General features: G+C 44.3%; 1 protein-coding gene across 1 annotated transcript in view; it reads left to right on the top strand.

Moving 5' to 3' along the window:
• Window positions 1-22,167, top strand: part of si:dkey-206f10.1 (adenylate cyclase type 8) — a 59,761-nt gene extending 37,594 nt beyond the window's left edge. The window contains exons 9-22 of the mRNA XM_048249729.1: window positions 321-546; window positions 1,794-1,943; window positions 2,534-2,563; window positions 2,768-2,868; window positions 5,619-5,817; window positions 6,402-6,489; window positions 11,316-11,400; window positions 11,829-11,910; window positions 12,495-12,614; window positions 13,661-13,677; window positions 13,769-13,916; window positions 17,863-17,952; window positions 18,593-18,707; window positions 19,508-22,167. Of these exons, the coding sequence (XP_048105686.1) occupies window positions 321-546; window positions 1,794-1,943; window positions 2,534-2,563; window positions 2,768-2,868; window positions 5,619-5,817; window positions 6,402-6,489; window positions 11,316-11,400; window positions 11,829-11,910; window positions 12,495-12,614; window positions 13,661-13,677; window positions 13,769-13,916; window positions 17,863-17,952; window positions 18,593-18,707; window positions 19,508-19,962 (1,906 nt within the window). The 3' untranslated portion in view covers window positions 19,963-22,167. The remainder of the gene's footprint in view (window positions 1-320; window positions 547-1,793; window positions 1,944-2,533; window positions 2,564-2,767; window positions 2,869-5,618; window positions 5,818-6,401; window positions 6,490-11,315; window positions 11,401-11,828; window positions 11,911-12,494; window positions 12,615-13,660; window positions 13,678-13,768; window positions 13,917-17,862; window positions 17,953-18,592; window positions 18,708-19,507) is intronic.
• Window positions 22,168-26,426: the final 4,259 nt, after the last annotated feature.

The raw sequence follows: 26,426 nt of genomic DNA, 5'->3' as shown, positions 1-26,426 counted from the left end.
CTCTCTCTCTCTCTCTCCCCTCTCTCTCTGGTCTGTAACCTCTGTCTCTCTCTCTCTCTCTCTCTCTGGTCTGTAACCTCTGTCTCTCTCTCTGAACCCGTCTCTCTCTCTGGTCTGTAACCTCTGTCTCTCTCTCTGAACCTGTCTCTCTCTCTAGTCTGTTACCTGTCTCTCTCTCTGAACCTGTCTCTCTCTCTGGTCTGTAACCTGTCTCTCTCTCTGAACCTGTCTCTCTCTCTGGTATGTAACCTGTCTCTCTCTGAACCCGTCTCTCTCTCTGGTCTGTAACCTGTCTTTCTCTCTCTCTCTGGTCTGTCCAGGCGCATCCACATCTCGAGGGCCACGCTGGACTGTCTGGAGGGCAGCTACCAGACGGAGGATGGGAGGGGCCATGAGAGGAACGAGTTCCTGAAGAAGCACAACATCGACACGTTCCTCATCTGCCACAAGGACGAGGCGCCCGAGCGGGGACTGCCCAAGACCCGCAGCACGCTCCGTGACTGGGGAACCCAGGTTCCGTTTGGGAACATCGTCGATGTGAACTGCGTAAGTCATGGGGATCATATACTGTATTTCGTAAAGCTTGAAACTGTATTTCAATTTCGAATATCAATTTCAAAACACTTCATTTACCCCCAAGGGGCAATTTGCACAGCCTGATAGAGCAGATAAATAATATTAAATACACATAGACGCATATTTATTTAAGTTTGTAACTGTAACAGCCAGGTAGAGTCGTACACAGATAAATAACAAAAGTATGTTTATTAAATTTGTAAGTGTAACAGCCAGGTAGAGTGGTACACAGATAAATAACATAAAGTATGTTTATTAAGTTTGTTTATTATGTTTATTAAACTGTAAGCAAAAGCAACTCGCAGTAGAGTCCGACAAGCATTTTCAATTTTTATGTCCAAACCTGACCCGAGCCCGACGCAGATGACGCCTCAGTTATTCCCATGCTAGTGATTAAACATTCACGTTTGTGGATAGCCTGTCTTTTTAGCCCATTAAACGGAACACACAACAAATTGTCTACAGAATCAGATGAGCGTGCACGCACGCAGGTCACACACAGCGCACATTAACACAAGAGGCCCAAGCAAGCATAGCCTTATGAAATAGAATTCTTGTCTTACCATTGACGAAAAGTCTTAAAAATGAACTGCAACAGTCGTTGAAACAACAGTGCCTCTGTCACTGATCCATATGCAGCATCAACGTTAATTGGGGCAACTTGAGGAAATCCTCATCCAGTTGAACGAGACGACCTACCGGTAGCCTATGTCTTTATAGTATGCAACGCAAATAATCTTAAAATCTCCTGATAGGCTAAAAACTTTTTTTAACGTCACCCAAGACTGTGCTTATGTGCATATGTGCGAAATGTGCATAACCATTTGTTTATGTATCGTGACAACGCGTGTGCATTTCAGGCGGCATGCCTGTCTTGCACACAGGAAGAAAGCTATTAGGTCTTTTTTACATTTTACTTTATTCTCAAAAAACAAACATTTGCATCATGGACAGCAGACCTGTTGGTTACCCAACATAATAAGGAATTTTAAATGTAAAGCTTCCAATGCATATCGCCCCGATGTGTTCGAACCCGACTACAATTTCTAAATATTTGTCCGAACCCGACCCGACCCGCCCGGGTGACCAGGCAGGTTCCACTGGCCTGTCTAAAAAGCGCTTTATGAATGCAGTTTGTTTACCATTTATCACTAACCATGATCTCATGTTTAACCTCTGACCTCTAACCTTTGACCTTTTCTGCACCCTCTCCCCAGATCCTGGCGTCCTTCACCAACGGCTCCCTGGCACACATGCCCAGCGGGCAGCGCTCTGTCTCGCGGGAGATCAACAAGCGCATCGAGCACGCCATCGAGGTCCGCAGCAGCGAGCTCATGAGACAGAAGCACATCACGCCCTTCACCATGGTGTTCAAGGACACGCACCTGGAGGACTCAAGGTCCTCCACTCCACACACACGCACAAGCACATCACACCCACACCACACACACACACCACTCACTCACTCACTGAGGGACACACACACTCACTCCTCCATCACACCCACACCCCCACCATGGTGTTCAAGGACACGCACCTGAGGGACAAGGTACACACGCACGCACACACACACACACACACACACACACACACACATACCATGGTGTTCAAGGACACGCACCTGGAGGACAAGGTACTGTATACTCACACACACACACACACAGTTCTGTATACCTACTCTGTTTAAAAATCTCCCTCTCTCTCTCCCTCCCCCAGTTCTCGCTGATGAGAGATGAGATGTTCAGCACTTACATGGTCTGCTCCTTCATCATGCTTGTCCTCCTCATGGCTGTGCAGGCCCTCATTCCAGCACCCAGGTATGTCACACACACACACACAGGACACGCACCTGGAGGACAAGGTACTGTATACTCACACACACACATACCATGGTGTTCAAGGACACGCACCTGGAGGACAAGGTACACACGCACACGCCACACACACACACACACAGGTGTTCAAGGACACGCACCTGGAGGACAAGGTACTGTATACTCACACACACACATACCATGGTGTTCAAGGACACGCACCTGGAGGACAAGGTACTGTATACTCACACACACACACACACATACCATGGTGTTCAAGGACACGCACCTGGAGGACAAGGTACTGTATACTCACACACACACACAGTTCTGTATACCTACTCTGTTTAAAAATCTCCCTCTCTCTCCCTCCCCAGTTCTCGCTGATGAGAGATGAGATGTTCAGCACTTACATGGTCTGCTCCTTCATCATGCTTGTCCTCCTCATGGCTGTGCAGGCCCTCATTCCAGCACCCAGGTATGTCACACACACACACACTCACACACACACATACCATGGTGTTCAAGGACACGCACCTGGAGGACAAGGTACTGTATACTCACACACACACATACCATGGTGTTCAAGGACACGCACCTGGAGGACAAGGTACACACGCACACGCCACACACACACACACTCACACACTCAGAAGCACATCACGCCCTTCACCATGGTGTTCAAGGACACGCACCTGGAGGACAAGGTACACACGCACACGCTCACACACACACACACACACACACACACACTCACTCACTCACTCACTCACACACTCACACACTCAGAAGCACATCACACCCCTCACCATGGTGTTCAAGGACACGCACCTGAGGACAAGGTACTGTATACTCACACACACACACACGCACACGCCACACACACACACACACACACACACAGTTCTGTATACCTACTCTGTTTAAAAATACATATAACATAAGCATCTAACAGAAAAAGGCTATACAGCTACATGATTAACTTAAGTTTTATGTGTTGCAATTATGAGGGGTCCTTGGAGAATTTTCCACTCCATGAGGGGTCCCCGCCCACAAAAGTTTGAGAACCCTGCTCTAAAGACTAAAAAGCTGTTGGTCCCCACTAGGTATGGTGTCACTTCCTGGGAGGGCCTATGACCAATAGGGAGCAGTGAGCAGCAGTCACCTGACCACCACTTGACCAGAATCTGCTAAGTCTTTGCACACACCCAGAGGTAAGACATACATACATACATACATACATACATACATACATACATACATACATACATACATACATACATACATACATACATACATACATACATACATACATACATACATACATACATACATACATACATACATACATACATACATACATACATACATACATACATACATACATACATACATACATACATACATACATACATACATACATACATACATACATACATACATACATACATACATACATACATACATACATACATACATACATACATACATACATACATACATACATACATACATACATACATACATACATACATACATACATACATACATACATACATACATACATACATACATACATACATACATACATACATACATACATACATACATACATACATACATACATACATACATACATACATACATACATACATACATACATACATACATACATACATACATACATACATACATACATACATACATACACACACACACACAGTGTTGGGAGTAACTGAATACATGTATTAGGATTCATGTGATTCATAATACAAAATATGAGTAACTGTATTTAGTTACAGTTACATTTTCAATAGTGTTATTCAGAATACAGTTACTTTGGCCATTTTAAGGGGTTACTTTAGAATCCTTCTCATATGAATTTCTGGGCTTTTTGAACTGAAACAACTATAAAGTTAAGTTGTGGGTTTTTTGCTGACGTCGCCTGTGGATCTTACAAACTGAAATAGCAGCTTGATTTCCCACTTGATAAAATGTAAAAAACAGCGCTTATGTAATCCAAGTATTTAGAATAACGGTGCTTAGATGGAGTAATGTAACGGAATACGTTACAAATTACATTTTAGGGGATGTATTCTGTATTCTGTAACTGATTACATTTTAAAAGTATTCTTCCCAATACTGCACACACACACACACACACACACACACACACACACACACACACACACACACACACACACACACACATATATATTTATTCACTGCTTGGTTGAATTTCCATTGTCCCACGTGTAATTTAGAACCTAATTCATTAACCGTGATGTTATCTGCACACCTATGAAGTAGATCCATTTTTTGGCCGTGACACACTTGTATATTAATTCAACAACTCGGTTGTGAAGCTTTAAATGAACTGTCACTGCTGCATCCGAAAGCCGTAAAATGCAGACGCTCAGAACATTGCAACATTGTAGCATATGACGGAGGTGGCTTTTAGCTAGATGGATGACAGCAGACTCAAGTAAAACATGGCGTTTCAAAGCTAAAGTTCATCGGTGGAATCTTGGGGATACACCCTGACAACGGAGAGATAGAATCCAACGACTGGCCTTGGGTCAGTAGCAACCATCCATTTAGAACTAGTAACGCAGCTTTTGTGAGTTGAAAAAATTCAGTTTGATATGTACCGAAGAAATTAGTTCTACAAAACAAGACAGCTCTTAGCGACAAAACGCTTAAATTGTAACAGGAATGAACACAACGCGAAGTGGCAACAGGCTGGATATCGGATTTCCACGGTGGTCTGTTCACAGAAGCAATGCACTTACGAAGTTTAAACGCCAGATCGGCCAAGGCCGGGGTCGCTTTTACAACCTCGACTGCATTAACTTCTGTGAACAGACCACCGTGTCGTCCATTATCCCTTACATATATACACACACACACTGTGCAGGCCCTCATCCCATGTATGTGACACACACATTCACACACTCACAAGCACAAATGCATGCACTCACATACCCAGCACGCACGCACACACATCCAACACACACACTCACACACACACACACACACACACACACACACACACCCACCCACACACACACCACACACACACACACACACACACACACACACACACACACACACACACACACACACACACACACACACACACACACTCACAGACACTCACACCACACACACACTCACACACACACACACACACACACACTCACTTCTCTTTTTCCCTCTCTCCATCAGGTTGTTGCCCCTGGTGGTGCAGTTTGGTGTGTTCCTGCTGGCGCATGTGCTGCTGCTGGTGGTGACTCTGGCTGAGGAGTTCAAACACGCCACTGCGCTACAGACGCTCTGCTGCTGGGTCCATGAGAACAACAGCGTCCGCAACACCGTCATAATCACCGCCATCGCGCTCAACTCCTGCATGGTCACAATGGACATGGTGAGAACATACACACATACCACACACACACACGTACCCCACACACACACACACAGTTATTTCAGTGAATTGTGCTGTGATCTCTAAAGCATTGGTTCTCAAAGTGGGGTCCGGGGGTCCCTGACAAAGTTTGCTACAAAATATAAAATTGTCTTATACTGTATGGCGAAAAATGCTACAGTATCAGTATTTTCCCAATTGATCTGCTGATACGTTACATCAATACGTCAAAACACTTTACTATTAATTAACCAACAAAATAAAAAAGTTATGTGAAGCAAACACTGTGTTCGACACAACAGGCCTACATTTGACAAAGAAACAACAATCCTTTAAAAAAAAAACTACATACTGTCAAAGTTTGCTAACATGACTATTGTGGTATTAGCACTCTGTTTTAAAAATACATATAACATAAGCATCTAACAGAAAAAAAGGCTATACAGCTACATGATTAACTTAAGTTTTATGTGTTGCAATTATGAGGGGTCCTTGGAGAATTTTCCACTCCATGAGGGGTCCCCGGCCCACAAAAGTTTGAGAACCCCTGCTCTAAAGACTAAAAAGCTGTTGGTCCCCACTAGGTATGGTGTCACTTCCTGGGAGGGCCTATGACCAATAGGAGCAGTGAGCAGCAGTCACCTGACCACTCACTTGACCAGAATCTGCTAAGTCTTTGCACACACCCAGAGGTAAGACATACATACATACATACACACACACAAACACACACTCATATGTGTACACAAGCGCATGAATACATGTATACACATTCACATACACATTCAGGTAAGAAACATATTCATGTGGACACACGCACACACTGCAGACACACAGCCCCTCTAAGGCGTCTTACATACTCGACGTTCCCGACCGGTGACGCGACAATGTGACATCAAAATAACGTAGATCTCTCTGACGCGCCAGGATTTTGGCCGGGAAGCGCACGGTAGCGCACCACTCTATTTTTTTCAGCTGAGCACGGCAAAGCGGAAACCGGAAGATGGACTAGTTCGAGGGCAAGTGAGAGTTGCAGTTCGGAGGACTGTTTTGTTACAGTCGTGAATTTTTAATGGTTTGCTGGATAAGTTAACAAAGTTACCAGCGAGAGTCGCAACACCTGGAATTAAGAGGAAAGAATAGAAAAGATTTATTTCCAACCAAAGGATATCTGCTAAGACAGGGGTGGGCAAACTGCGGCCTGCCCAAGCACTTTCATCCGGCCCGCTGAGCATTTCATTTGGATATCAGGCTGCTCGCTATATTTTTCCTGCGATATAGACGACGTTGGTTAGCTTTACTGCAAACTGCTTTTCACTCCTTAGAGAACGCGTTTACAATGTCAATGTCAAAACATCATGTTAAATAGAGATAACATCATGTTAAACTAACTCTTAGTTATTTCCTTTGCAGCAGATCTAACGTGAACATGCGATCCATTTAATTGGGAACGCGTCTGCACTCATTATTGTTGATAATTGATATCTCCTTCTTATAAGAAACTTTTAAAAGGAAATCATGAAGGCAGCAGTTGTACTCTACTGTACACTACTGGCCATTTAAAAAGTGCGAGAGGGCCATACCGTAGCAGGCAGAAGATCATTGAAAAATAAACGTGAATTAAAGCGACTGTCTTAAAGCAACATTGCATAATTTATACATTTGTTAAACAGCATAAAATTAGCAATATTTTTAAGCAATTAATATTTTAAAAGAAATATTTTGTCATACTAAATTATAGGCTATACATTTTTTTTTTTTTTGTGTGTGTCGTGTGACCCAGTGTGACCCAGTGTGGCCCTTGAGCCAAAAAGTTTGCCCACCCCTGTGCTAAGACCTGAACAAAATCTCTTTCCACTTTAGGAAATTACACAAACTCAGCCAACTGCTAGCTAAAATGTTTAAATTATTAAAATATCCCTCGGGATGAATAAAGTATCTATCTATCTATCTATCTATCTATCTGCACACACCTTGTAAACTAGATGGTAATGATGGTAGTTGTGAATAGCAGCAACCGAAGTCTGAAGTATCATCATCACAGAGGCTAGCTTTTATCTTTTGCTGTCTCTATGGCTTTTACTGCCATTGACGCCAATGCTACTGACGGCTTCTACTGTGTAAAGTAGGTAGCGATAGCCTTTTCACAACAGCGACATCTCTGTTCAGGAGAATATTGCAACTAATGGTGCGACCACTACGCGCGAGTATAAATGGTTACGCCGCTCCTGTGACGTCTCATTGAACATCGAGTATGTAAGACGTTTAAGGGTGGAGTAAGGATAAAGAAAGGGTGGGGTAAGGATGGAGAAAGGGTGGGTGGAGAAAGGATGGAGTTAGGGTGGGTGGAGAAAGGGTGGGTTAAATGTAACGGTAGCCAGCTGGCATACAGCTGTGCAGTATGTATGTTGTGTAAATTCTAGGGCTGGGATAAACGATTATTTTTTAAACGATTAATCTAGCGATTATTTTTTCGATGCATCGATTAATTTTTTTTTTCAGTCCGATTCGATTTCGATTCGATTATCTCCCCATTAATTCACTAATAGCAACTTATACATGTTTATTTACATCGCTGAATGAAAAAACATGAATTCTTTAACATTGCAATATATGTTTATTGCTCTTAAGATTCCAAAATAAAAGACTGAAGTGCAAGTAACTACAAGTGCAAAGTAATGTATTCTTAGTCAGAGGTAGCTGGCATACAGCTGTGCAGTATGTATGTTGTGTAAATTCTAGGGCTGGGATAAACGATTATTTTTTAAACGATTAATCTAGCGATTATTTTTTCGATGCATCGATTAATCCGCGATTCATTTTTCAGTCCGATTCGATTTAGATTCGATTATCGAAGTTATCAAGTGCCCAGAGGAAGGTATACATTAATTCATAAGCGATATTTTTAAACTATTAATCTAGCGATTATTTTTTCGATGCATCATGTTCATTTTTTTTCAGTCCGATTAGATTTCGATTAGAATGAAATCTCCCATTACATGTTTATTTACATTGAATGAAAAACATGAATTTTAACATTGCAATATATGTTTATTGCTCTTAAGATTCCAAAATAAAAGACTGAAGTGCAAGTAACTACAAGTGCAAAGTAATGTATTCTTAGTCAGAGGTAGCATTCAATAAAGTTCAGTAGGCTAGTGTATGTCTAGTTGAGTGCCTGTCATTTTAAGACGTTCGTGTGGTAATCATGTGTGGATGCAATTCATAACGTAGTTCAAATAGCAGTTCGTACTTCTCCTTTGGACAAGCACTTTTGAGTCTTGGAAAACACTTTTCCATTTCCATCGGGATTTTGCAAACAGAGTCAATAAAAATTAGCCCTGCATGATAATTAGGGGTTTGCACGGACGTCACGTTCTGGCCGGTAACCATGGTAACCCAGCACGTGCGGCCATATTGGCGATACTCAGTGAGTGAAGTACAATGGAGTATTATGCACTTTGGATATCTTACGTGTCTAAACAACAGAAAAGCTCATCAAAATGCGTCTAAGATGCAAAGGCATATAGGACAGGACTTGGACCACAAGAAAATGCGTGATATTTCGAGAAATTACGGTTTATTGACAGCGCAGATCCATATGAGTTGGGTGAGGGAGACGAAGTACCAAGTTCAACCACAAGCGCCCCCCTTCCTCTGATAACTTCTGACATTATTCTCCTTTCTCCCTGGTTTTTTAATAACTTTTGGAAGTCGATACCTACACCAGATGTTTTTTCTCAGTCGGATCTATTGGTACAACCTAAAACACGGCAATAATTAACCATTTTCCTTGACGATGTTTGGGATTTACTTCAGTGCCTAATGTTTTCTAATGAGGCGAGTATCTCCAATATGGCGACGTCCAGATCTGATGACACGCCGTGCAAACCCCTAATACAAGCAGCTGCAAGTAAGCATGCTAAACTTGACATCCAAACAGTATTCTAACGTTAGCTTTGAGATAGGGCTACTGCTTGATTGCATACTGTAACGTTTAGTCTCCTCAATGTACTATGTTGTGATAAGACCTTAGCAGAGTTTACTTTAACTTTAATGCAGCGGTTTTGAACAAATTTGCACAGCATGGTCACGATGCTAAGCGGATTTAATAGCAATGTAGCCCACTGTGTTCTATGCAGTGCTTCTATGTGGCAACAACAATCGTGAATATTTTGTTAAATGCACATGCAGAGGAGGAGCAGCCGGCTCGGATTGAGAGAGAGCGGGCGAGGAAAGGCTGTGTGAGTAAAAGTGCAGCTCAATGAAATTATTTTTCTTATCTTTAATTTAAATAGCAGGCCTACAACATAGAACATCTATGTGTGGGGCGGTTTTGATTTCGTGGTGCCCAGCCACAGATTAGTCAACGTGATGGAAAACACTGAAGGTGTAAAATTAAAAATATTTAGCAGCACACGTTATGCTTGACGAATCGACGCTCATATTTTGCGTCGACATATTTTTTGCGTCATCGATTACGTCGACGCATTGTCCCAGCACTAGTAAATTCGCTCCTGACGCCTTAAGAGACGTCCTAGTGAGAGAGCTCCGGGCTTGGGCTTTTAGCTCGATGGTTAGCATACTGGACTCCTGATCCGAGGTGCTGCTGGTAGTTAGCATACTGGCCTCCTGATCCGATGTGCTGCTGGTAGTTAGCATACTGAGGTGCTGCTGGTAGTTAGCATACTGGCCTCCTGATCCGATGTGCTGCTGGTAGTTAGCATACTGGACTCCTAAATGAGGTGCCGCTGGTAGTTAGCATACTGGCCTCCTGATCCGTGGTGCTGCTGGTAGTTAGCATACTGGCCTCCTGATGTGCTGCTGGTAGTTAGCATACTGGCCTCCTGATCCGAGGTGCTGCTGGTAGTTAGCATACTGGCCTCCTGATCCGATGTGCTGCTGGTAGTTAGCATACTGGACTCCTAAACTGAGATAGATACAGCATACTGGCCTCCTGATCCGGATACTTGGTATTGATCCCTCAATGTGCTGCTGGTAGTTAATACTGGCCTCATTCATGAAAACACTGGACTCCTGATCCGATGTGCTGCTGGTAGTTAGCATACTGGACTCCTGATCCGAGGTGCTGCTGGTAGTTAGCATACTGGCCTCCTGATCCGAGGTGCTGCTGGTAGTTAGCGTTAGCATACTGGACTCCTGATCCGATGTGCTGCTGGTAGTTAGCGTTAGCATACTGGACTCCTGATCTGAGGTGCTGCTGGTAGTTAGCATACTGAGGTGCTGCTGGTAGCGGGTTCGAGTCCGGTCAAGTGCTGGGCTGAGCCACTTGGTTAACACAACGCAGGTTACATACAGTAGATAAATAGATAGATACATAGATGGATACTTTATTGATCCCCAAGAGGAAATTCAAGAAAACATAAGGGTGGGGTAAGCTTTGTTGGTAAGCTCTGTCCATTTCTCTCTCTATCTTTCTCTCTTTCTTTCTCTCTCTCTCTCCCTCTGCTGGTGCCATGGTGGTTCCCTCGTCTCAGTTCTCTACTTGCTGGTCCCAGAGCTGGTGGTTCATTCCTACTTCATAGAGGTGGCCCTCCACACACTCTACCACGGAGAGGATAGGTAACACACACACACACACACACACACACACTGCTGGTCCACTCCTACTTTATAGAGGTGGCCTTCCACACACTCTACTTCAGCCACGGAGAGGAGAGGTAACACACACACACACACACACACACACACACACACACACTTTATAGAGGTGGCCCTCCACACACTCTACCTCAGCCACAGAGAGGAGAGGTAACACACACACACACACACACTTTATAGAGGTGGCCCTTCACACACTCCACCTCAGCCACGGAGAGGACAGGTGACACACACACACACACACTGGTTCACTCCAACTTTATAGAGGTGGCCTTCCACACTCGTAATACCCCCTCCCCCCCTCTGTCACACACACTCGGAACACCCCCCCCCCCCCCCTCTGTCACACACACTGGTAACACCCCCCCCCCCCTTTGTCACACACACAGGTCTCGCTACATGAGGAGGAAGGGTGTGTCCATCCTCTTGCTGGCCATGTTTGTGGTGGCGGTGTTCTACAACGGCCGACAGGTACGACTCACAATATCCACTCACTCACACTCACACGGCCGTCAGGTACGACTCACAATGTCCACTCACTCACACTCACACGGCCGACAAGTACGACTCACAATGTCCACTCATTTACACTCACACGGCCGAGCAGGTAATGACTAAAATGTCCACTCCATTTACACCCACACACCGCCTATAGGTGTAGGCACGACCACAATGTCCACTCACTCACACTCACACGGCCGACAGGTACGACTCACAGTGTCCACTCACTCACACGGCCGACAGGTACGACTCACAATGTCCACTCACTCACACTCACACGGCCGACAGGTACGACACACAATGTCCACTCACTCACACTCGAGGGCTTCCCTGAACAGCCAATCGGGCTCTTCCCTGAACAGCAAATCAGGCCCTTCCTTGATGTTGATAATGGTGATGATGATGATGATTGCGACGGTGATGATGGTAGTGATGATGATAATGTTGATGGTGATACATATGGTGGTGGTGTTGATGTTAATTATGACGTGACATGAAAATGATGATGATGATGATGATGCTGATGCTGTTGTTTCCTGTGCTTGCTTGTGCAGTGGGAGGCGACGGCGCGTCTGGACTTCCTGTGGCGTCTGCAGGCGCAGCAGGAAGTGGAAGACATGCGGGAGTTGAGGGAGCACAACGAGTGTCTGCTGCACAACATCCTGCCCACCCATGTTTCCGCAAGGCCACTTTCTTGAACGCAACCAACAGGAAATCCTACATGAGGTGTCAGCCCCTAGTACTTACACATGCCCCATTACCCCTCTACACACTCACACCCCTCTACACATGCTCCATTACCCCTCTACACATGCCCCATTACCCCTCTACACATGCCCCATTACCCCTCTACACATTACCCCTCTACACATGCCCCATTACCCCTCTACACATGCCCCATTACCCCTCTACACATGCCCCATTACCCCTCTACACATACCTCTACACATGCCCCATTACCCCTCTACACATTACCCCTCTACACATGCCCTATTACCCCTCTACACATGCCCCATTACCCCATTACCCCTCTACACATGCCCCATTACCCTCTACACATGCCCCATTACCCCTATTATCACTCCCTCTACACATGCCAGACACTTCTACATATATGCCCTAATATCTCTACACATACCCCTCTAGGCATGCCTCTACACATTAGCCCTCTACACATGCCCCATTACCCCTCTACACATTAGCCCTCTACACATGCCCCATTACCCCACACATGCCCCATTGCCTCACAATGCCCCATTACCCCCTAATATCACTCCTCTACATGCCCCATTACCCTCTACACATGCCCCATTACCCCATTACCCCTCTACACATGCCCCATTACCCCTCTACACATACCCTCTACACATGCCCCATTACCCCTCTACACATTACCCCTCTACACATGCCGCATTACCCCTCTACATATGCCCCATTACCCCTCTACACATTACCCCTCTAGGCATGCCCTCTACACATTAGCCCTCTACACATGCCCCATTACCCCTCTACACATTAGCCCTCTACACATGCCCCATTACTCCTCTACACATGCCCCATTACCCCTCTACAAATGCCCCATTACCCCTCTACACATTACCCCTCTACACATGCCCCATTACCCCTCTACAAATGCCCTCTAAACATGCCCCATTACCCCTCTACAAATGCCCTCTACACATTACCCCTCTACACATGCCCCATTACCCCTCTGTTTCAGGAGTTGTATTCCCAGTCGTATGATGAGGTGTGTGTGTGTGTGTGTGTTTTTCAGGAGTTGTATTCCCAGTCGTATGATGAGGTGTGTGTGTGTGTGTGTGTTTTTCAGAGCTGTGGCCCCAGGCTCAGATGATGAGGTGTGGGATGGATGTCTCGCCTTCCACGAGGCTTTAACGATCACCACGGCGCAGAAAGAGGCGTGCCGGATGAGGGGTGGAGTAACCAAGTGTCAACCAGGATCATCGCCGCTCGACGAGGTCAGAGGTCAACCTTAGCAGAGCCCTATAGAGGTCAACCTTAGCAGAGCCCTAGGTCGTGCTGATGCTGTTGTGTGCTGGTGATCGCTATAGTTACCGGCTGTGTCCCTCACTTTTTCTCTTTCTCCCTTTAATGCCAAAATTATCACTCTTATCATATCACTACTGACCTCACTAACACACACTCTTATCATATCATATCATATCACTACTGACCTCACTAACACACACTCCTATCATATCATATCACTGCTGACCTCACTAACACACACTCTTATCATATCATATCACTACTGACCTCACTAACACACACTCTTATCATATCACATCACATCACTACTGACCTCACTAACACACACTCATATCATATCACTACTGACCTCACTAACACACACTCTTATCATATCATATCACTGCTGACCTCACTAACACACACTCTTATCATATCATATCATATCACTACTGACCTCACTAACACACACTCTTATCATATCATATCACTACTGACCTCACTAACACACACTCTTATCATATCACTACTGACCTCACTAACACACACTCTTATCATATCATATCACTACTGACCTCACTAACACACACTCTTATCATATCCATCACTACTGACCTCACTAACACACAATTTCATCATATCATATCACTACTGACCTCACCAACACACACTCCTATCATATCATATCACTACTGACCTCACTAACACACACTCTTATCTTATCATATCACTACTGACCTCACTAACACACACTCTTATCTTATCATATCATATCACTACTGACCTCACTAACACACACTCTTATCATATCACATTATATTGGCATTACTATTGACTCCTACTAACATACACTTCTATTCTTATCATAATATATCACTATTGACCTTTACTAACATTAATTTCTTATTTTATTATATCATATCATTTCATTGGACTCACTTCAATACACACTCTTATTTATGCATCATATTTACTGCTGGACTCCTTACTACCATACGCCACTTCTATTATATCATATCACTTCATTGGACCTTACTTAATACATACTTATCATATCATATTACTATTGACCTTTACTAACACACACTTTATTATATCATATTACTGTTGGACTCATTTAACATACTTATTATATTTACGTTGACTTTACTAACACACACTTATCATATTTATCATTACACCGTTGACTCACTAATGTTACACTCAGATCATATCATATCATATATTGACCTTTCACTAACATACACTTTATTATATTATATCACTGCTGACCTTAATAACACACACTCTTATTTAGATCATATCACTGCCGACTCCTTAACACACACTTATTATCAGATCATATCACTGCTGACCTCACTAACACACACTCTTATCATATCATATCACTAAGGGACCTACTAACACACACACTTCTTATTATATCATATCACTACTGACACCACTTCTATTAACATATCACTATTGACTCCTAATCATATCATATCATATCAATGTTGACTTACTAACACACACTCTTATCATATCATATCAATACCTCACTGCTGACCTTTTATAACACACACACTATTTAATCATATTTATATCATATTACTGCTGACTCATCACTAACACACACCAGATTATCACATATATTACTAAGACCTTTACCCACTTTATTATATTACTGTTGATCTTTATCATATCATATCACTACTGGACTCCTTACTAACATACAACTCTTATCACATAACACACACACCTTATCATATCATATCATATCATGACCTCACTAACACATTTATCATACTACGGCTGACTCGCTACTAACATATCATATCATCATATCTATCATATCATATCAATGAATTTTATCATATCATAGGGCACTAAAATACACACACTTACTTATCAGATCATATATCATATCATATCACTGCTGACCTCACTAACACACACTCTTATCATATCATATCACTGCTGACCTCACTAACACACACTCTTATCATATCATATCATTGCTGACCTCACTAACACACACTCTTATCATATCATATCATATCACTGCTGACCCTCACTAACATTACCTTATCATATTATATCATATCACTGCCGACTTTACTAACACACACTCTTATCATATCATATCACATATCCTACCTCACTAACACACACATATTATTTACCGTTTTATTATCATATCATATCACTGCTGACCTCACTAACACACACTCTTATCATATCACTGCCGACCTCACTAACACACACTCTTATCATATCATATCACTGCCGACCTCACTAACACACACTCTTATCATATCATATCACTGCCTACCTCACACTCTTATCATATAGGATATATACTTTTTTGATCCCGTGAGGGAAATATGGTCTCTGCATTTAACCCAATCGGTGAATTAGTGAAACACAAACAGCACACAGTGAGGTGAAGCACACACTAATCCCGGCGCAGTGAGCTGCCCTACTTCAACGGCGGCGCTCGGGGAGCAGTGAGGGGTTAGGTGCCTTGCTCAAGGGCACTTCAGCCGCGGCCCACTGGTCGGGGCTCGAACCGGCAACCCTCTGGTTACAAGTCCAGAGTGCTAACCAGTGGGCCACGGCTGCCCACTAATATATCACTGCCTACCTCACTAACACACACTCTTATCATATCATATCACTGCCGACCTCACTAACACACACTCTTATCATATCATATCACTACTGACCTCACTAACACACACTCTTATCTTATCATATCACTGCCTACCTCACTAACACACACTCTTATCATATCATATCACTGCTGACCTCACTAACACACACTCTTATCATATCATATCACTGCCTACCTCACTTACACACACTCATATCATATCACTGCCTTCCTCCGCTGTACATTCTCCATCAAAGTGATAGTTCACTGTATCCTGGCTAACCAGGCTACAATGAACTGCTAAACTGCTAACCAGGCTTCAATGAACTGCTAAACTGCTAACCAGGCTACAGTGAACTGCTAAACTGCTAACCAGACTACAGTGAACTGCTAACCAGGCTACAATGAACTGCTAAACTGCTAACCAGGCTACAATGAACTGCTAAATCATAAACAGGCTACAGGACAGTTAATCAGGTTACAGTGAAATGCGCTGCCAGGCTATAATGAACTGGTTAAATCAGCATTCAGGTTACAGTAAACCAGCAATTAGGCTACAGTGAATGCTAACCAGGCTACAATGAATTGTTAAATTCAGCAACCAGGGTTAAAAAGTGAACTGCTAACCAGCAGTTTAGCAGTTCATTGTAGCCTGGTTAGCAGTTCACTGTAGCCTGGTCCTGGTTAGCAGTTCACTGTAGCCTGGTTAGCAGTTTAGCAGTTCATTGTAGCCTGGTTAGCAGTTCACTGTAGCCTGGTTAACAGTTCACTGTAGCCTGGTTAGCAGTTCATTGTAGCCTGGTTAGCAGTTCACTGTAGTCTGGTTAGCAGATCATTGTAGCCTGGTTAGCAGTTTACTGTAGCCTGTAGGGCGTACCTAACAGTGAAATTAAACTTAAATTGGTGCATTATACTCTTACCAAATCATTTTCAGAAGTGCAGCAATCTCGTAAATGAAGGTTTAAAATGCAATTCCTAAGAAATACACGTCCTTGCCGGATTAGCGATTGTATTTGCGTGCCCGTGTTTTAGGAACATCGGAAATGAGCTTCAATGGCCTCTTGGCCAGACGGACAAGCAGAGCAAATCCCAAATTTGCCAAAGGTTTGTATGGGTATTCCCAGACTGAGTTTACTGTACTCATTTCTCTTGCTTTCCCTCTCTCTCTTCCTTTCTCTCTCTTTCCCTTTCTCTCTCACTCTCCCTCTCTCTCGTTCTCCTTCTCTCCCTTTCTCTCCTTTTCTCACTCACTCTCGCTCTCCTTCTCTCTCTCTCTCCCTCTCTCTTGCTCTGTTCATCAGCTCCTGGAGGAATCCTACTTTCTGGATATCGAAAAGATCAAAACCATCGGCAGCTGTTACATGGCCGCATCGGGCCTGTCTCCTGACAAGGTGAGCAGAGTCTCTGGGTGTTTGATTAGTTAGCCTTGTGTCATATCAGTCTCTGGATGGTTGATTAGTTAGCCTTGTGTCATATCAGTCTCTGGGTGTTTGATTAGTTAGCCTTGTTGATTAGTTAGCCTTGTGTCATATCAGTCTCTGGGTGTTCGATTAGTTAGCCTTGTTGATTAGTTAGCCTTGTGTCATATCAGTCTCTGGGTTTGATTAGTTAGCCTTGTGTCATATCAGTCTCTGGGTGTTCGATTAGTTAGCCTTGTGTCATATTAGTCTCTGCATTGGGCCCGTCTCCTGACGAGCAGAGTCTCTCATCGTTTGATTAATCAACCTGGTTTCATCCATAGACTCACACTCAGTGGATCTCATTTTAGTAAAACCATATTACTATATTATTATTATTATTATTATTATATTTATAATAATAATAATAATAATAACAATAATTATAATAATATTATAACTATTTATAATGGAAAGACTCATGACAAGCCATAACAATGTGTGTGTGTTTTGCGTGTGTGTGTGTGTGTTTTGTGTCTGTGTCTGCGTGTGTATGTGTGTGTGTGTGTGTGCGTGTGCGTGCGTGTGTGTGTGTGTGTTTTGTGTGTCTGCGTGTGTGTGTGTGTGTGTACAGACGTGTTCAGGTGAATGGCATCATCTCGGGGAGCTGGTGCTGTTTGCTCTGGCCATGCAGGAGACTCTGAAGGAGATCAACAGGAACTCACACAACAACTTCCAGCTCCGCGTCGGTAAGGCACACACTCTAAACACACACACACACACACTCTAAACACACACACACACACACACACTCACACACACACTCTGAACACTCTAACCGGAGATTACCAGAGAAACCTTATTGCTGAATGAACTAGCCATGAAGTTGAACACATTTTTTGCAAGCCCTAGTTGGAATAGTGGGCTAATTCTCTGTGATATTTCAGAGGAGGCTGAGCTTCCCCTGTAGTCTTAGAGCAATTGCCTCTGGTTCTTTTATCATCTTTAAGATGTTTAGAATCATCATCCTCGTCCTCACCTTCATCTCAGGGATGGATTACTGCACGGGCCTACCGGGCCCAGGCCCAGGGGCCCAAGGGATCAGGGGGCCCTGAAGCCCAAGCCTTTGTATGGAATCATTGCCTCAATATCAACAAATCAGGATGTAGGCTATGAATCTGATTGAATTAAAGTATTGGCCATCCCCAAAATGCACCAGAAAACAGGAAATCACATCAAACAAATTAAAGATTTTCTGGGGGAGGACCCCCAAACCCCCCTTCCCACATATGCGACAATTAGTGGGGGGCCCTTAAAACATCTGGGCCCGAAAGTTCATAATCCGCCCATGGTGTCCAGTGTCCTGTCACATCTAGAAGCTGCAGTGTCCAAATCATCCCTTCCGTCAGGCCAGGTTAACCTGTGTGTGTGTGTGGTAGTCGCCCATGTTCGACGGTAACGTTAAAGTGTCAGGACATGTCATGTATGTGTCACCACGGCGGACTGCTTGTAACCTGTGTGTGTGTGTGTGTGTAATCTCCTCCCCCAGGTATCGCCCACGGTCCGGTGGTGGCCGGCGTGATCGGCGCCACCAAGCCACAGTACGACATCTGGGGCCTGACGGTGAACCTGGCAAGCCGCATGGACAGCAGTGGCGTAAGCGGGCGCATCCAGGTGCCCGAGGCCACGCGCAAGATCCTCGCCAACTGGGGCTTCCTGCTGGAGCTCCGGGGCGAGATCTTCATCAAGGGCGTCAGCGAGCGCCAGGGACGCATCCGCACCTACTTCATCAGCACCAGCCGCCGCCAGCGGCCCGCCGACGAAGGGGCGGGGGGAGGAGGAGGAGGAGGGGCGTTGAAGGTCCAGCGCGAGGGCAGAGCGAACAGGAGCGGCCGGTCGACCTTGGCAGAGGTCGTGTTCGGACTAGTGCAGGCCATCCAGAAGGAGAAGACCAGAGAAGTCAACGGAGGCTTCGGCCTGCCCACCAGCAGCCTGCAGTGCTGACCACGTGTGTGTGTGTGTGTGTGTGTGTGGTGTGTGTATGATCTTCATGTTACACCCATATACTGTGGGTGTGGTTGCTATGTGTGTGTCGGTAAGGCGTCATCATCCCTTTCCTACATGTCTGCTTGGATCGTTTCCACCGAGCGGTACTGTTCAGTTCGATACAGTACGGTACCCAATTATTTGCGTTTCCATGGTCATAATTTGTGAACGGTATCAAAACAACCAGCCCGTACCGTTCCACTTTCCGCACCCTTCCGTTAGGGTGCCATATAGTGGGACGGTACGCTATGGGTGGAGCTAGACCAGGCTGGATCCACTGCAGTCGTTGATTGGTCGACAGAAAATAGCCATATGTTTGGGGCAAAGCCGAGTTTCACAGGTGGGGTATGGAAGCAGTTTGTCTATGTTTATTCGAACGGGAGTTATGTGACTGCATGCTCTTGCACAATCACTACATACATGTCCCAACAAAATATGGATTTTTGTGCAAGTTACTTCAAAGAAGTACGGCATAATAGTTTTAATGACCACCACGCAAGGGATTTAATTTGTATTTTCGCTTAGCATACAAAGCTAGCCTGCATGCTAGCGGGAATTCCATTTTCTGCCTATGGCTTAGCTAGCATGCTAAGCTAACCATAACAGAAACCTAATAACGGTCAAAAAGTTCAGTGTGGAACAATGGACACTACTCGCACTAAACAGGAGTAATTTCCCGGGAAGTGTTTTAACATAAGTGTTCCTTTTGGGACATCGAAAACCATCGAAAAGTGCGCACTGCAGAAATAAGTACTCAGTGCACACTAGCCGTGTACTGACGGAAGTGTGTGGTTTGAGAGACAGCCTGTTTCCAGACTGATTTTTACTAGCAGCTAACATTAGCCTAACCAAAATGGCAGAAGTGAACACATATTTGTAATACTTATGAAAGCTGTTGTGTTGTTATATTAACAAAATATGGCATGGACGTATGTATTCATTGACATTAACAAGTTTACTTGTCACAAAATGATTTAGTGAACCTATTTTAATCCTCGTTTGGCCAGCTGAAGCAAATCACTAGCAGCAAGCTAACACTGAAACCACTGAACTGCCCAAGGTAGCCTAAGCAACGCAACTCACACTACACCCAGCCTACCACGTAAGGTTACCGTTACCAGTAGAAACGCAAGCCAGATCAGAGTACCAAACTGAAACGTACTGCTCGGTGGAAATTAGCCAATAAAGAACTGCACCTTTGAATGGCCTTTAACACAATGCCACAATACCTCAACGTGTCCTCAATATGTCCAACATGTACATGGGCAATGCCATACCTGGTCACCTGGTCAAAACGTCCCAGCCACATCTCACCTGGTCAGAACTTACCAGCCACATCTCACCTGGTCAAAACATACCAGCCACATCTCACCTGGTCAGAGTGTACCAGTCATATCTCACCTGGTCAAAACGTACCAGCCACATCTCACCTGGTCAGAGTGTACCAGTCATATCTCACCTGGTCAGAATGTACCAGTCATATCTCACCTGGTCAGAACGAACCAGCTACATCTCACCTGGTCAGAATGTAGCAGTCACATTTCACCTGGTCTGAATGTAGCAGTCACATTTCACCTGGTCAGAATATACCAGTCATATCTCACCGGTCAGAATATACCAGTCATATCTCACCTGGTCAGAATATACCAGTCATATCTCACCTGTTCAGAATGTACGGGTCATATCTCATCTGGACCATCCACATCTCACCTGGTCAGGACGTACCACAGGGGGCATGACAGTAGATGGGGGGAGTCTACTGCCCTCTCTTCCACTCACCAGAGACTGTGGGAGTGTCACCAGGACTATTCCTCCTACCCCTCCTCCTCCTCCCCTCCTGTGTCCCCCCTCCTCCCCCTCTCCTCCCCTCCTGTGTCCTCCTCCTCTTCCTCCTCCTCCTCCTCTCCTCCTGTGTCCCCTCCTCCTTCTACTCCTCCTGTGTGTCCTCCTCCTCAGACATGATGCCATACGTGTTTACAGTTTGTACAGCTCCTCTCTGCTTATAGATAGGGCTTAACATGCCACAAGTCAAAGCCAAAGGACATTCTCTCTCTCTCTGTCTCTCTCTCGCGCTGTCTCTCACACTCTCTCTCTCTCTCTCACTCTCACTCTCTCTCACTCACACACACACACACACACACAATCCAGACTTTACAAACTATATGACCCACACACACATACATGAACAAGCCTTATTCTATAGGCACATACATTCACACACACTCACACACAAGTCATACTCTACAATCTACAGTATGACACACACATACATAAACAAGCCATATGAGGACATACACACTATACAAGCCATGATTATTTTTCTCTGTAAGGTTTGATGCGAGTCTTGCTTGTGTTTACCGCCACATACCCTGGCAGGCTTCTGTTGTTTAGATAAAGCTGATCCTGAAAAGATGTTTAAGCTTTGTAATTTTTTGGGTTGATTCTTAGCAAAAACACATTTTTTCTTTCAAAAACGTGTTCTATTGTGTTATTACTTCCACCAACCAATCAAAGTATTCTCGTAAGCTTAGAATCTGCCATTCAGAATACATACGCCCGAGTCGCCCGTATGGCGGCAGCCATGTTTCGGCGTCCATCTTTAGAATACACTAGCCAAGGACGGACACACCTGAAATTCTAGCTCTACCTTTCGCGTTTGTCTGTCAGTTACCGAAAGACAGAGTTGTGCTCTGGAATCTGTTGCAATATGCCATCTCACCGCTAGATTGAAGAATTCCCCGCAAGAATTAACCCATGAAATTACACAATGTCACTGTAAGCGCAGAGAGAGATGACGGATGACGCTTCACTGACTGCAGTCTTGGAAATGGAACTGGTTTTGAAATGCTCCCTGTTTTCCATCACTGTTTACTGTTCTGTTTTCCTTTGAGCAGCAGCCCTTTCTTTTAATATTGATGGTGGTGTGTGGGGTTTAGTCTTGTAGCTACGAGTGTATTAGCATACGCAGACACACACACACACACACACACACACACTCGTCATTTTTCCTGTGATGGCATGAGTTGTTGGGTTGTGGGGGGGGGTCTAGATGGTAGAGAGGAAGAGTAACTTATTTGGAGTAACGTAGGACATGGGCAACACGGAAGAGACCAATAGAACATATAATAGAACACATGGGCAACACGGAAGAGACCAATAGAACACATAATAGAACACATGGGCAACACGGAAGAGACCAATAGAACACATGGGCAACACGGAAGAGACCAATAGAACACATAATAGAACACATGGGCAACACGGAAGAGACCAATAGAACATATAATAGAACATGGACATGGGCAACATGGAAGAGACCAATAGAACATATAATAGAACACATGGGCAACACGGAAGAGACCAATAGAACACATGGGCAACACGGAAGAGACCAATAGAACACATAATAGAACACATGGGCAACACGGAAGAGACCAATAGAACACATAATAGAACACATGGGCAACACGGAAGAGACCAATAGAACATATAATAGAACATGGACATGGGCAACATGGAAGAGACCAATAGAACACATGGGCAACACGGAAGAGACCAATAGAACACATAATAGAACACATAATAGGGCAACACAATGGAACACATAATAGAAGACATGGAAGGAAGAGACCAATAGAACACATGGACATGGAACATGGAAGAGACCAATAGAACATAACACGAAGAGACCAATAGAACACATAGAACACATGGGCAACATGGAAGAGACCAATAGAACATATAATAGAAGACATGGGCAACATGGAAGAGACCAATAGAACATATAATAGAACATGGACATGGGCAACATGGAAGAGACCAATAGAACACATAAACAGTTTTTTACTTGAATCAAAATTGTTGATGTATTTTTTTAAATAGTTTACATATTTTTGGTTAATATTTGTGTTGACCTGCTTCAGCTGTTACACACATTGATATTGAGCATGTACTGCACTATACTTCTGTGTCAAAATGCAAAACAGGTTTTGTAAAGCCATTCCACCCTGCCTTGAAGTGTAGTGCTGTAGCCCCAGCTGAGGAAACCGGAGGCCATTCTGGCAGCTCTGTGTCCGGTGCTTGTGCTTCATCCAATGGGAAGGCCGCGTTCCTTACTGCTTGTGCTTCATCTAATGGGAAGGCGGCGCTCCTTACTGCTCCATATGCCATAGTAGAGTGAACTGAATCACTGCTGGAATGTTTATTTCTGATGTAATGTTATGTGCTTTTTATTTACACAGACATACCTCAGGGGGGGGGGTATTCATCATCACCTGTAGACTATCTCAGAGTTCACATGTTTATTTTACACGTTTGATAACTGAGATGGAAAAGCTACATCTTTTGGTTAATAAAACGAGAGGATGTGACCGTACGTCTCCGTGTTTGATTTGTGGATTATATGTGCTCAGTAAAACGTATATTATATATGTGCTCAGTGAAACGTATATAATATATGTGCTCAGTGAAACGTATATCATATGTGCTCAGTGAAACGTATATCATTCAGTGAAACGTATATCATATGTGCTCAGGGAAACGTATATCATATGTGCTCAGTGAAACGTATATCATGTGCTCAGTGAAACGTATAGTATATGCACTCAGTGAAACGTATATCATATGTGCTCAGTGGAACGTATATCATGTGCTCAGTGAAACGTATATTATGTGCTCAGTGTTACGTATATTATATATGTGCTCAGTGGAACGTATATCATATGTGCTCAGTGGAACGTATATCATATGTGCTCAGTGGAATGTATATTATGTGCTCAGTGAAACGTATATTATATATGTGCTCAGTGGAACGCTGGTCTGTGTGAACACTGAAGAGGAAAGGGCCTCATACTCTGACTGGCCTCAGTCTCAGGAGGGGGAAATAAAGCTCAATGGCCCCACCTAGTGATGATCACATCAAAGGTCACTTCACTCATTTGTACATGTTGCTGTAGTGGATGCACATGTATTCCCAACACCAATTTGCTGGACGAATCAAAGAAAATGTGTTGTAGAAAAGAAACCTGAGAATACACATCTGACATTTACTGTATTGTGTGTGTGTGTGAGCAATTAAAAAAAGAATCCTCATATTAAATTACAAGAACAGATTGTGAAAGTGAAAGCTCCATCCATAGCCTGCGTGGGCTATTTTCTTTCCTCGTGTCCAAACTAGAAGATGCTGTCATATAAACCGAGAGTTACGCAGATGAAACGTGTGATTGTTTGCTGATAAGATGCACCCGTGCTTGTTATGGGCGTGCTACAGAGAAACTTCTCTGTATGATGAAACGCCGGTTGTTAGTGATTGGTTCAAAGCGGTTCTAAGGAACTCCAATGATTTTAAACCTCAAACTGTGCCCTCCCACCCAGAAACGCCTATGGATCTAGGCCAGACTCTCTGTGAAGTCAGAGTCTGGTTTCCAGGCTAGCTTGCCAGCGGAAGAGACGCTATATTCACACGAGAGGCAAAGCGCTGTGACATACATTAGACATGAAGATAGTCGCAGATGATCAAAGTGAAATGAAATAGGATAGGGGTCTCAAACTCCCGGCCCCCGTCCGGCACAATTCCAACCCGCGACCTAATGTCAAAATAATAATGTAATTCGGCCCTTGAGGGTATTTTTAATTGCGACAAACGACACTATAATCAAAATATACGATAGATCCAAGTACGGTGACAGATCTCATTTGTACTCTCCTCCACTTAGTTGCTAGACATCCAGAGCTTCGATTCAAGCCCAAATTCGTTTTCAGGAAGTTGGCTGGACGTTTGATATTCAGTTGACATTCGATTTTAACTTCCCCTTTATCCGAGATCGACAACGCAATTCAGCTCAATGGCAGAGGAGCCTCTCGCTGCAGCCTGCGGGAAGGCGGGGCTTGACATCAAGCCCAGCCCACATCCAAGTCAGCCATGTTTTTTTGTATTACGTCACGCAGTTTAAAATTGCTGGCGAGGGGAGGGAGGCAGTCGGCAGAGAGAGCCAGGACTTCGCGCGAGACTGGGCGAGCTGCTAGTGCTACATTCTACAAACCAGCAACTTACTGCAAAACATGTAAACTGTGGATTCAAACCAGTGCAGCAACTCGCAACAGCACCAACGTTTCCATAAGAACGCTGTTGTCACACTACTCGTTCGTCAGATAGGAACTAGCTAGCTGGCTAGCTAGGTAGCAAAGTTAACCACCCAGATGACAAGAGGCTGGCGGCGGCATTCCACCACAGTGTAGCAGGCTCTTTTTGTCTTGATCACGTTCCTCCATTTTACATTTGGGGCAGCCGTGGCCTACTGGTTAGCGCTTCGGACTTGTAACAGGAGGGTTGCCGGTTCGAACCCCGACCAGTAGGTACGGCTGAAGTGCCCTTGAGCAAGGCACCTAATCCCTCACTGCCAGGGGCGGAGTGGAGCACTAAA

The sequence above is a fragment of the Alosa alosa genome, chromosome 8, assembly GCF_017589495.1.
Source record: "Alosa alosa isolate M-15738 ecotype Scorff River chromosome 8, AALO_Geno_1.1, whole genome shotgun sequence".
Lineage (NCBI taxonomy): Eukaryota > Metazoa > Chordata > Actinopteri > Clupeiformes > Clupeidae > Alosa > Alosa alosa.
Note: the sequence above shows the minus strand (reverse complement) of the source record. Positions and strands in the feature narration are given on the sequence as shown.